Source organism: Rhea americana, unplaced genomic scaffold (assembly GCF_003343005.1).
Source record: "Rhea americana isolate MKP2758 unplaced genomic scaffold, rheAme1 scaffold_111, whole genome shotgun sequence".
In the NCBI taxonomy this organism is placed as follows: domain Eukaryota; kingdom Metazoa; phylum Chordata; class Aves; order Rheiformes; family Rheidae; genus Rhea; species Rhea americana.
Window position 1 is genome coordinate 731,449 of NW_028185162.1, and position 12,806 is coordinate 744,254.

Here is a 12,806-nt window from a genome sequence, read left to right on the forward strand (position 1 = left end):
CCCAGAGGAAGGAGGCAGCTGTCCCCACCACCCCTCTGCTCTCATCATGGTGTTACTTCTAAGTTTGCAGTGGGCACAGGCTGGTGTCTGAGCGAGTTCGTTGCTACCCTCATCAGGGCTCTTCGTGGCCGGAGCAGCTCTGATGGAGCTTGGAGCAGCATTCTCCCCTGGAATGAGCAACCACAGTGGGCTGCAACCAGAGCAAGTGATGACACAGGAAAAGGAGGCAAGGAGTATGTTTTAAATACTTTTATTTCTTAATTTACATAAAGGTATATATTTGGCTTATTTCTCTTTTTCTTATACTCTGAGATTCACAATCAGTTGCTCTTAAAAAATAAAATAGTCATTTGCTTCTGAAAAAAATCAGAAAACTATTTTATACTCCTCCCTTGTATGACAAGAAAATACACTATATACTCCCATACATCACATAGTAAAAGTGATTGTAAGTGCTGGTTTACCAAACAATAAAGCAAACAGAGAAGAAACAACACAGTTAGGACAGAGGGTGCAGAGAGGAACTCTGCTTTCCAGAGTACATCTGTTCACTTAATAGGGTTTTGTCACCCTGAGGTTCGTTCTTAGCTAGTATATAAAAGGCTATAGAGGCTGTTGGGGGTCACCTGGACTCTCGCTCTGTCAGCGATGGCAGCCGGAGGCGTTACAGTCACTCAGGCTGGCAGCTTGCTGCTTTGGGGCCAATTCGCTCGCCTCTCTTTGCAGTTYCCATTACCTCTATTCCTCCTGCTGTGTGCGAGCAGCCTAATCGCTTCTCTAGCGGGTGCATTGGTGCAAATGCAGCATTAGCTGTGGAGGGAGTTAATGACTGCTTAAAAAAAACAAAAAACAAACAAACAAAAAAACCAAACCCTTTAGGAAATGGAGTAGAAGAAAGCCCTTGTGATCGACTGAAGGGCTTTCTGCGCCCTCCCCAGGGCGCTCCGGCCGCCCTACCCCTGCACGCCCGGGCACAGGCCTGGGTGAACGCAGGAGGCTGCATGTCATGCTGGAGGAGCCAAGGAGCGCTGAGCTGGTGGAAGGAGCCCGCACCCTGCGGCAAGGCATCRGAGACGATCAGCGTGAAGGCAGAGGTGGGGAAGGAGCAGAGCACCGGGGAGGGAGCAGCCGCAGCCCTGAGGAGYGCAGCGAGGCGGCAGGCACTGCGGAGCGCGGGGCGGGGAGGGCAGGCRTACTGCCTTCTCCCTTTGGGTGGCATTTTCCCATTTTCAAGTGAAGTCAAGGGCTCCTTTTTATGTACACTGATTTTCAGACATTCATGCGCAGTCATTAATGYACAAGGGATCAGTGGCTTTACAGGTATTTCTGTCCTTATTGGTACTATTAAATTTTATGTTGAAGTTTAGAACCACAAACATAGCCTTTGACCTGAACAACTGTGTATTTAAGTGATGAGCTCAAACCTTACTCCTCTTGTTAATATGGATGCTAAAATATGTGGATTCTTGATTAAAAGCTAATTTATCTTTTCCCATTAACAGCCTTTCTTTATAAAAAAGAACATCAACAACAAAAAAAACCAAAACAAATATGTCAAAGCTGCATAACAATCCCCATTAAAATTATAAGCAGTATTTAAACTCAGTAAATGGGTCATATTTGCAGATTTTACTCTCATTCCAGAAATGCTTCCTAYACATATACTAAAGATCTTTTCATTGCTCCTGTACTGTTCAACCAAAACTGCCCTAAAAGCTTCCAAGCCCGATTACATCTATACCTACATAAAATTATTACATGTGGAGTCATAAGGGAAAGGAGCACAATACTGCATGCTAAGTCCAGAGCTCTGCATAGTAGAATGCAATATGCTAACTCATCTTTTAATAGTGGAGAGCTTCCAGCCTCTACTAGAGTACAGACGCACAACACTGCTTGTTTATACAGCATCTCAGCGGTGAGGATCTCAGTTTTGTACATACRGAAACTGAGGTGCAAGTAGTGACTTTCTGAGAGTCACATACTGGTGCAGGTGGGGCTAGGAAAGGAAATAGTATGTTGCAACCCAAGGAAGAGAGCTTATATGGCAACATCTGCCCACTTTCTGTTCAGTAATATGTAGGTTTCATGCCCAAACTTGTACCTATTAATGCSTTATTCCCAAGGACCTTTGATCCAAGTGAGCTGGTGTCCCTCTAATAGACAGAATATTTTATAGAAGCTCTAACTGAACAGTTCTTCCAGCTTGGAATACAGCTAAAATAAGAAAACACTCACCAAGAAACCAACTTTTCAATTTCTAACTGATTGAATATGGGTCATCAAGCCATAGAGAGGCAGCAGCATGTGCAGGAAGTGGAAAGGCAGAGTTTTCTTTCCGCTCTCCTGTTCACTGCCCTTGGAGCGCTCGTAGCTGTTGCTTTATCTTCCCTCTCTCAGCCTGGAACACGTGGGAGCAGCAATTTCCTCCGTATTCACAGAAGATCAAGCTAGCCTCCTGCAACAGGGCTGTGCTGCTCTAACAAGGATCGAAGCTTGTCATAAACAAGGAGAGCTAGTGAAATTCCAAAAGCACAGGTTTCCGTTTCATTGTTCACTGCTGAGAACTAAGTTTTAGGACAATTCCTAACCTCTGAGCTTTAGCAGAAATGCTGTTTTGTTGGCGATAGGCTGCCTTTCAGCTGCARCATTTATCAGAAAAGCAACTTAGAAATGTAGCTAACTGTCCTTTGGTCTCTGAGATGAAGTRACTAATCGCTGGGTTGCTTTTTGTTTCTTTTTATACAGCCTAACACGGAACTTCTTAATGGGAATCAGAAATTCATGTGCATTTAAAGCCAGGCATTTGGCTGTCGGACTACAGAGTTGGCACTTTCCCACCAATGTAAATAGTGGCACGAGGTGGGAAATGAAGCATTGTTTTGGATTTACTTTGCTTTATTTCTAGCAGGCATTTGCTGTCCTCCAGAGGATAATCCAGGAGCTTGAGAAAAATTTCTAGCTCTAGTTGTTTAGCCAAACCTTAAAGCTATTGTTAAGGGATTTTAGGTGACAACAGCCTTTGCAGAAGAGTCTTATGGAGTTTCATAAGGAGGAAATGTTTATGTTTTATAGGAACCAYTATTAAAACACATCTACCTCAGCAGAGACTGGCTGTTGCAGTGAATGTTGACCAGTCTGCTGGTAACTGGAATCACTCACTATCTCTACTACAATCCTGCAGTGTAGATCACTGCACATCACTGGAAATGAGTGGGAGATTTACTAACAGTACCTTCCCGTGTCTCTGTGAACAAATTCATGCCACATTCAGGACAGCTATCTTCCAGGCTTACTTGCATCCTATCYAGTCTTGCTTTGGCATTTCCTTTGCTGAATTAGTCCTACTTCCCCCCAGCAATGGCCACGTTGTTAAACACGAGCACARGAGTGAGGTGCATGCACCTATTAGAGGTGTGTGCTGAACTGGAGGGAAGCATCTAAGCTACCAGAGCCATCTCTGAAACAGAAAGAAGAGTGTAGAGGAGCACTGACCCAGTGCGCTGTTTCTGGAACATGGCTCTTTCTCCAGGACCCAAGCTCTCCTTCCTTCCCCAAACTGTCACAGCTTCAAGCTGACAYAGTGTAAATTTGGCTTGAGGAGCTCAAGTGCAGGAAACAAGAGTGTGCTGTGAAATGGCACTGACTGCTTTACAGATATACTGTACTCATCTGAGAATCTAAAGGAGTTCAGACACTGGCTTCACGTATTAACAATCTCAAGTGCATCTTCATTAAGATAAAAGTGACTAAAACTGACACCCCAACGTATGTGCATTAAAAGCTAACCGTTGTTCCCAAGGGAACAGTTACTGCAGAGTRTTGGCCGCCTGCTCGGAAGATACTGACGGAGGGAGAATTAGCACGTACGATACGGGTAACATGATATGCACGTAAACAAAGCATGTCATCACCGGCACCGCAGTATTACAATACCAGGCTCTAGGTAAAGCCTTACAGATTTTGGTATTTTAAAAACCTGTGAACCTCCCAGGCAAGGCTGAATTTAGTATACTGAGCAAACGCTGGAGGCCCTAGGTATTTCTGTCTAAGTTTCTTCTGGGTCTTTCTGTAACAACCACCAGCATACCCAGTGCAGTGAAACTCTCTCCTCTGTCCCCTTGCTCAGCCTCAAGTRACAGGTTGTCATCCACTGTAAGCTTTCCTGTAGTGCCCAATAGCAGGGCACTGAGATGAGGAGATTGTGGATGTATTTTATGTCTGGTATGGTTGCACAGGCAGCTCCAGATTTCCAATATTTAAATAAAAATTGTTTATCTAAATATATATATATATATATAGAGAGAGAGATCTGATATCTAATATCTTCAGTAGAGATAAAGCATCTTATGACATATTTAAATTAAAAAAAAGAAAAATCTGACTTGAGCCTTCAGTGTTAAAGAAAACGTGATGTACAGAAAAGGTCCCCAACTAGAGCAGTCTCTGGGTGTGGGAGTGCTGGCAGAACAGCAGCATTCAATAGGACGGAAGGTGCCCTATAAATAATGCGTACTTCATTGGCTACAACTAAAATCGTATACACAATCTACAGTCACTCACTTGGGTAGCACATTGTGKGTCCAGCGGACAGTTGTTTTCGATGCTCAGCGGAACCTGTGAACGTCCTTATGCTCAAGAAGCACTGTGTTCCAGGCTGCCCCACTCATCTCCTGGCACCTGGGCCCGCAGGCATGATTGGGTTGGCGCTGGATAACCCTTCCAGGGTGGCGTGGAGCTGGAGGGTCCACCCATTTCCAGTACGGGAGGGCTTCCAGCTTGAGATCAGTGTGATGGTGGGAGCAGGAGTCCACATGTGATTTCCTTCACTGGCAACTGCAAAAGGGAAGAGAAAAAGGTGGTTTAACAAAGAAATTTGTGGGATTGTCCCATTATTATTATTATTTTTCTCAGCTGCAAACGTATTCACTCCCTTATGTTTGTTGCATCTCCTCTGCATGTGCTGTTTCACTGGAGGATAACCAAGAAAGCTCCTTTTCCAGTGACTGTCCTCAGAGTAGTCACCAACCTCAAACAGGTCCTTAGAGACATGTCAAATTACCAAGAAACTCTATGAAACTTTATCAGGAAATCTAAGCTGTACTGGAACTATCAAATAAAAATTAGCAGGGAAAGGAAAATGGTATCTCCCTTACTCAGAAAAGGTCTCTTTGTGTTTGCAAATTCCACATAAATACGAGACTCTGACAGTGTCTTCCCCTCCCCATCCGCCTTCTTAAATGGTCATTTTCAAAACCGCGTGTGCTGTGGGGGTATCTAAGTGGCCAGCAGCTTTCCTAGATTCTGTGGATARCCAATTCTCTCACTGCAGGATTTCCTGTGAGAGGTTCTGTGCTCCATGTTATCCAGGAAACTGTCCCTGACCTTAAAAATCAGTGACTGTTGGGTTATGGAAAAATTCCCTGAAAGGATGGCCTGGTTTCTCTCAACTTGTATAAAACTGGACCAAAAGAGGAAAAAAAGTAGAGTAAAAAACCTTTACGTGCACAGGATGCAAGTATTCAGTTAAAAGGTGAGTCTCAGCAACATCGATAATACTTCCTCCCAGACATTTGAGGCTTTGTTTTCAATTTTGTGTAAAAGCTGCTGATGAATGACGGGGTGCGAGTACACATCCAGCCCAGAGACTGCAAGGTACAGGCTGGCCTATTATATCCTTAACCTATACCAAAATACATTCCCCTCGGTGGAAGTAACACATCTGCTGTACTTGRAACTGTATTAAATCATTTCCCCCCAAAGGCCATTCTTAAGTGTGTTACTGAGTTCTGATTTTATGATTAGTCTTTCCATGCATTTAATTTATGGGAAAGAAATCTCTTCAGAAACTTGCCTTAATTAATTGTGGCTACATTCACATGCTGGGAAGTGTTTATCGATTGCTGCAGCTCTGAACTGCAGCGCTGCGACTGCTGGCAGGAAACACAAGGGAGGAGCGAGGGTGGTGGGAGAAGGGCTCTCCCTCCGGCTCGCTGCACAGATCTCGGATCTGTCGCCCCGGATCAAGGGTTGCAGCGGCGACAATCAGCAACAACAACGTGCAAATTCTTGCACGGTCAAAAAGTGTTTTTCAGCAGAAAGGTTTCAGTTTGGAGTATGTTAGGAAGGTTATGGACTAGTGAGCAGATGCTGGGCCAAGAGTAAAGCAGCAGCAGGTTTTAGGTATGTAAAGTATTTTCAGGCAGAGCCTAAAATCTTGCTTTGGCCAAGCATAACTACTGCTGTTCACATCAATAGGGGTTACATGGGCTTATCTGCTCAAAGAAGGGGACACCACGTGTTTGGAGGGAACTTGGTGCAACAAAGGACACTYGACTCCTGGTTTCCCTGGTCTTGATTTATTCCTGTTTGGGTACAGGGTAGCACARGTGCAGTAGCATGGCTGTGTAAGGTTAATACCTTTCCACTTGATGAGAAAAGAAATGATTTAGAATTCACCAAAAGATAAAGAATTAACCAAAAATTAATGCTAGCTTAAGAGAGGGCCACAACACTGACAGCCAAAAAATGAGTTGGCTTAAGCTGACACCAACCTGCACCCTGAAGAACAGTGTCCAGTCCAGTCCATCCATCCCACAGCGATGCCAGTACCCTCGCTGTAGAGCACTGAGACATGGGAGCCTCAAGTTTCTGCCTTTGGTGGTAAACACTGGCATGGGGAAGAGCATATGGCCTTGCAGTGGAGGAAGGTATTCCAGCAAGTGGACTGGCAGAAATGAGAACCTCCTGTCCTAGCACCACATCTGCTTCCCCAGAGCCACCCCAGGGAGGGACAGCAGCTGCTGCTTTGGGTCACTCACCGTCTCAGACTTTCACGGAGGCCGGTGGCAACACAAGTTGATTCACCCTGGTGGAGGCAAAACAAGAGTGAAATGTGAGAGCTGCAATTAGCCAAGAAACTGGCTTCTGAAAACCTACTAGCCTATTAAACCCAGGTTCCTGCTGCTTAACGGTTTCTAAAGAGATAGGACATTAATAACCGTCCTGCACTRTAAAATAAAGCTGAACCCCTTCCACTGCGGTGCCTGACAGCAGTTGCTGACGATTGCTGGAAGCTGCCAAGTCGCGCTGCTGACACTAATTGACGCGGATTCAGGGAGGCCCCCGAAGCGCTCAGACCGCCAGCAGCCGCTTCCCGAAGCCAGTAAACAAGACTGTTTGAACGGCGGCTGTTGAGCGGTGTCCTTCTGACTGACAGCAGAAAGGTAAACAGTCGCCACTGATAAAATTTAAATCAAGAAGAAAGAAGTTGTCTTTCCATTTGCAGACAACGGCTGCCGACGGATGGAGGGAGGCCGCGGCGTCACCAGGCAGAARCTGCTCGCCGTGACACACGGGCCTGCGGGCAGCGACGGGAACAGCTCCCGTTTGCTCTGTGGGTACTCGGGGAAAAGGCGGCAATGGCTTTGCAAAGTCTCTCCTCAGTCCCGCTCTCCATCACGCTGTGTGCCCGGCCCAGATCGGCCCTCCTCATCAGCGGTTTGGACCTGGGTCTGCCAGCCGCTGCACTTAGCCAACAGGAGAAGAAACCTGAGTCACAGAAAAGGAGYCCTCTTATACCAGTTGGCTGGGCTAACTTGAAATAGCAAATTAGCTAAAACTGGGGTGTTGCACGTTGTAAAGGACCAAAGCAGAATTTTGCCAGTAAATGCAAAGGACATCTCCCTTCTGAACCCCCGAAGAAACCGGGGCAGGCGTACAGGGAGACCCGCAGAGGCCGTCTCTGCCTGTGGTGTTACCGTGTACAAACTCAGCAAAACATTGTTTTCCTTTGGAAAAATGTTAATTCACTAAAATTTGCCTGTGGATCTTCACTGGATTTCACACCTGGCCCAAGACCCCTTCTTGCTGCAATGGSATGAAGCTGGATTTGGGCGCATATACCAGGGTGACTAGTAGTARCCAGCGGTTAGGGGACACTTTCCAAGGACAAAACACAAATTTCTGCATCAGGAATTGGCCCKACCAGTTCAGCCTACAGCTCTTATCTTCCCACCCACCCTACAGGAAGTTTGGCTCCAAGATGTACACAGAGCTCCTGTGCATTTTCTACCTCTCAGGAAAATAAACTGGAATATTCCTGATGCAGGAGCTGACCCAAATTTCTTCGTAGTGTTACCCTTCTTGGTAACTCTGCTGCATTGGACATTACATTCTATTGAACATTTTAACTATGCTTTAATTATCAGAACACATCACAGATATCAAACATATTACCTCTTAATGCTATAGTCAACTTTAGAAGTAGGAAGTAAACTATGATATTTTATGAAGCTATCATAGGATAGTAAAGCCCCAGATGTTTGAACCCTCACTAATGTTTGAAAGTAATGTCCCTTAACAAGTTATTCATTCCAAATTTTTACAAGCTACGAAACATATATAGAAAACGTTCRTTTTGCCATTACATTATCCTAAGTGCAGAAAATCCACCTATGTTGCTGACAGATGAACCGTGAACACACAGAAGACTCTGCTTCCTATGTTACTTATTGCGCAGGCTGCTATGGTATAAAGCCTACCTCCCACATAGGTACTTACGTTATCCCAAGTCATCAGAGTTATTTGTTCTTTCCATTTTAACACGTTTCTCTCAACTTTTGCTTTATATCCCCTTTACAGCTGGGAACGGAGGCCTAGAGCAGCCAGTCCTCAAGCGTGTATAGAAGACTGCAGAGGAAACCAGACCCCACAAGACTTTTGAGAACATCCAAGGGAGAGAAGAGACTTTCAGGGTTCACTTGGGAAACTTAGTGAGCAAAAAAGAGAACCGAAAGAGTCTCCTAAATTTCCGCTAGGGCAGCCTTCATCCTCTGAAGCGCTGTGCTGTGCTCCCTCGCTCAGCGCACTTGCTGGCTGGGCTCACACAGAGCCCGACTGCAACGAGGCTCAGCCTATGGGTGGCAGAAGGCCAGCTGTGATTTTTTTTTAAAGCAAAAAAGCTAATAATAAATTTTAGATTTTCCTAGCTGGTGAATCGTCATTCAGGGACTTAAGCTAGAATGGCTCAAGAGCATCTAAATCCCCATTTAAGTACCACTTGCTTTTCTAATAATGATAATTCCACACTGAATAGGTTGTCGCTTCCGATTTGGGGATATCTGCTGGCTAAACATTGGTTCCTAAATTCTTCTATTTTGTCTGCAGTGTTTTCTCAAGACCGTGAATGTTTTTGTTCCTCGAAGAGCRCGGGGTGGGAATTACTCTGTTATTTCCTGAGGGGGAGGAAATTTACCCAAATTGCCTCTCCAGAGCAGAAGCTGCACAAACTTTTTTGGTTGTTTGTGCAGATTCCTCCAGCAGTTAAAAATGGGGCCAAGTCCTTCTCACTCCATTTCCTCCATGTCAAACCCAAATATTTCTTCTAGATCCTATCAAAGCACTTCCATGTAACGTGACAGCACCTATAATTCCACAGTATTTCTAAGGCTGGCTGTTTAATATTAAACTACATGCTCTAATGCTGTTGAGTATTTAGAGTATGTAAAAACTACATCTAATGTCACAGCACCTCAGCCTGTGCGGGAATTGCGTAAGAAAAAGGACCAGTTTAAGAAAACAGATGAGTGGCCTGKACTGTTTTACAGGTCAGCCGTGCTCCTCGCTTGAGGAAGAGCTCAGAGATCATTCTCCAGATGCCCCATCCCTTTCAGGCTAGCTCGTCCCAAAGCCAACAGATCCCRGAGATTACGGTTGCTAATACAGCCAGCATCGCTCTACGGGTCCCAGCACAACCTGGGCCTTACAGAGCCTTTCAAAGAGCTTTTGCTGCCTGCACCCAGTCCACAAATACCCTGCTCCATCCTGTGCCAGCAAGAACAAATCCCAAATCTCCCTTCTCACCTGCAGCTCAACTTGTTCCAGCAATTTAAGGTGAAGTTGTAAAACCGAGGTTTCTATGTTCCACTGACTATCCATGAGATCTAGGACACTGAATGGTCAAGCTCCATGAATTTATCACCTCCATTCACAACTCCACCAAATAACAGCAYGTCCAGAAAGAGAACACACTGAGGCTAGTGTCTGGGCACCGTCATGCACAAGACGCCTGGAGAAAAGCTGTGCTTACATAAAGCACCACAGAGTGCTTCCGTGAATGCTACCAGTGCCCTTTAACGTCAAGTTTCGTACATTAATTAAACAGAAATATTTTAGTATCATACTTTTTTTTTTTTTTTTTTTGCTATTCGAACAAGTCAGACTCTGGCTTTGGTAACAGAGTAAAGGAAGTATTAGGAAACAGTGCACTAATTTTTTCCCTCCTGTTGTACTTTACATCACTTAACTTTTATGACCAACACTAGAATTCTTCAGTGGGGTCTGTCTAGCCTACAAATAATTCACTGTTTGAATAGCAGGAGCTCACTCAGCAGTCAGGGTATTGGGGCTACAGGGGCAGCTAGATCGCTGTCCTTAACAGCAGCAATTCCTGCCGGTGATTAAGGATCCTTCTCTTGCCTTCGTTTCACTGTACACACTTTTGTGTTTCTAAAGTATTGTGCAATATGCTATAAAACGTCCGTCTGAAACAGAACTTTAGGAGGGGATACCAATGTAACAGCCACTAATAGCACCCTTCAGCAGGCACCTCTCTGTCTAAATTTTCTCAGATATTGCTTGGGGTAAATATTTCTTTAATCAACAGATTAATTTTGAAATCTTGTTGGGGAAGTGTTTATCTGGGGAGCAATTCTGATGACTGGCCTTTGTGGAAAGAAGGGTAAGACCTGCTACTGACGCTAAGATAGGAAACACAAGGCCTAACTGAGGTTTCTGGTGAGAGCCATGAACACTGGAAGCACTGTAGCTTGGGCAGCAGCCAGTGGTTCCTCCCTAGATTACTGGGAAGCTGAGGTACGTTTCCAAAAGGCCTTGCAAACACGCTGAAACTGAAAATTTTAGGTGATGAACTACTCACATGGACAGACAACCTTGAAATATAATGAGATTTTATGGCCTTAAATCTATACAGATATTTTCTTTAAATACTACAGCTAATTGAAAGGTCCTTCRTGCTCTTTTGCACCAGAACTTAAGAGGCAATGACGCCCGTCACCTGCGTATCGGGGTGACGAGCAGCGAAGCTGCCGCAGCCTTCTGCAAACCTGGCTACTGACACTCATCACAAGCATTACAACCTGTYGCTGCTCTCTGAACCTGGGCGAGAAGCATAGAGGCTAAGGATATCGCTCCACATCTGTGTGACCTGGGGAAGCCCCAGTGAATTTTATGAGCTGATAAACGAACACAGGCGGTTACCTGCACGAGAGGTTTGCTCAGGCTCTTGTTGTCACTATCCCTGCAGGTACCTGGGATACCCAGGAGCGTCCTTTCACCTTGGCTTTCTTGAACTTCAGATGGACACAAGCTCAGGTCCATTAGGAAAGTTAAAACGCTGGGGTAGAAGTAATGCTGTCACCATGGTCTCCCTGACACTCAGAAGAAGGCAAACGTACTTGAAGCTGGGAGGAAGAGAGGGAAGTTCTCTAAGGCAGAGGAGCATAAAGTGGGCTTAGGCACAGGCAAAGTCTTCCCTCTGCCCAGTAACCACCTCCTCGTTTACCAGCTGTGATTCAGAAGGGGGGGGAGTTGGAAAAGCCTATGTTTCACAGGCTCAGCTCACTTCAACCACCAYCTTGTTTCTGCAGGGATCACTTGCATTAAGTAAATCCTTGCTGAAGCCACTTGCCAAGACACATTAACATTTTGGTAGAATAAAGGAGGAAAATGGACACAAGTTTACAGTCCATCCCACACATATTTTCCACCACTGTCTGGATACTGTCAACACCCTCATAAATACAGTCAGCTCCAAGAGGATTTAAAGCTTATTGTGGTTGGCCTGCCAGCAAAACAAACAGGTAACAGAGGACCAGGAAATACTGTGATAAAAACACAAACCACCCCCCGCCATAAGTTATCAGACCACATTCATACTCTACACAGATCCTAGTGCTTTGTTTCACCAATATTTCACCAGAGAGGGATTTATAGTTGCATTTGACTGGGTTTTTTGTCACATTTCCCTTGAGCACTTTGAATCAGTCAAATTATTAATGCACCAAGCTTCATCTAGTAATGCACAACGCTAACGAAGCCACGCACTGAGTTCATGGAAAGACTGCTGCCCCTGAAACCAGTCAAAGTAGTCTACAGATATTCTACTTTCTATTATTAATCTGGTCACTGTAGAAGCCAAACCCAGCTGTCTTATCTACCGCAGAGTGCTCTTTCAACTTGGCTCTCTACCACATTTCTGTGTGTAACAYATCGGTTCCAGCAATGCACCATCCGTTTGCCAGACACTTCACCAGTAGCTAAACCAGCAGGGCAGAGACCCGACATCAAGTACGTACATTTCAAACTCTTAATTGCACATATTTTTTTTAATCAAGCAATGGAGAATGTAAATGTGTTAGCTACTACTGTCTTCCAGTGACAAAAGATAGTTGTGGCTTTCTCCTGCAATTGGTAGGAGATTTGTTTCTCGGCTCTATAACAGGCTTTGTCTGGGATGCTGAACACACTGGTTTGTCCACCTGTGCCTTCATCCTCTTCCAAGAAGAGAGCTGTGAAATATTTAACCTTAATACAACTGCTTACCTCCTGAGCAGAGTGCCAGAAGAGCCAAAGTAAGGATTGCTTCCAGAGAACATACCACGTTTTAACTGAACTCAAGCTGTTTTGATCACTAAGTCAGTAGCTTAGGGACAAGATACACAAGATTAACAGTATGCATTACTGCACACCCCTTTGCTGAAACTCAGTGCTTTGATTCAAAAGGC

General features: G+C 44.9%; 1 protein-coding gene across 4 annotated transcripts in view; it reads right to left on the reverse strand.

Moving 5' to 3' along the window:
* Window positions 1-261: 261 nt before the first annotated feature.
* The window catches only part of LOC146600908 (sphingosine-1-phosphate transporter SPNS2-like), a 141,293-nt gene continuing 128,748 nt past the window's right edge, over window positions 262-12,806 (reverse strand). For 2 of the 4 annotated variants that reach the window (XM_085315037.1, XM_085315023.1), the window contains 2 exons: window positions 6,822-6,868; window positions 262-4,836 (listed from right to left, as the gene is read on the reverse strand). In XM_085315037.1, the coding sequence (XP_085171163.1) occupies window positions 6,826-6,868 (43 nt within the window). In that variant the 3' untranslated portion in view covers window positions 262-4,836; window positions 6,822-6,825. Of the gene's footprint in view, window positions 4,837-6,554; window positions 6,869-12,806 lie in introns of all 4 variants that reach the window. The other 2 variants (XR_014897052.1, XR_014897051.1) reach the window with 2 other exon arrangements.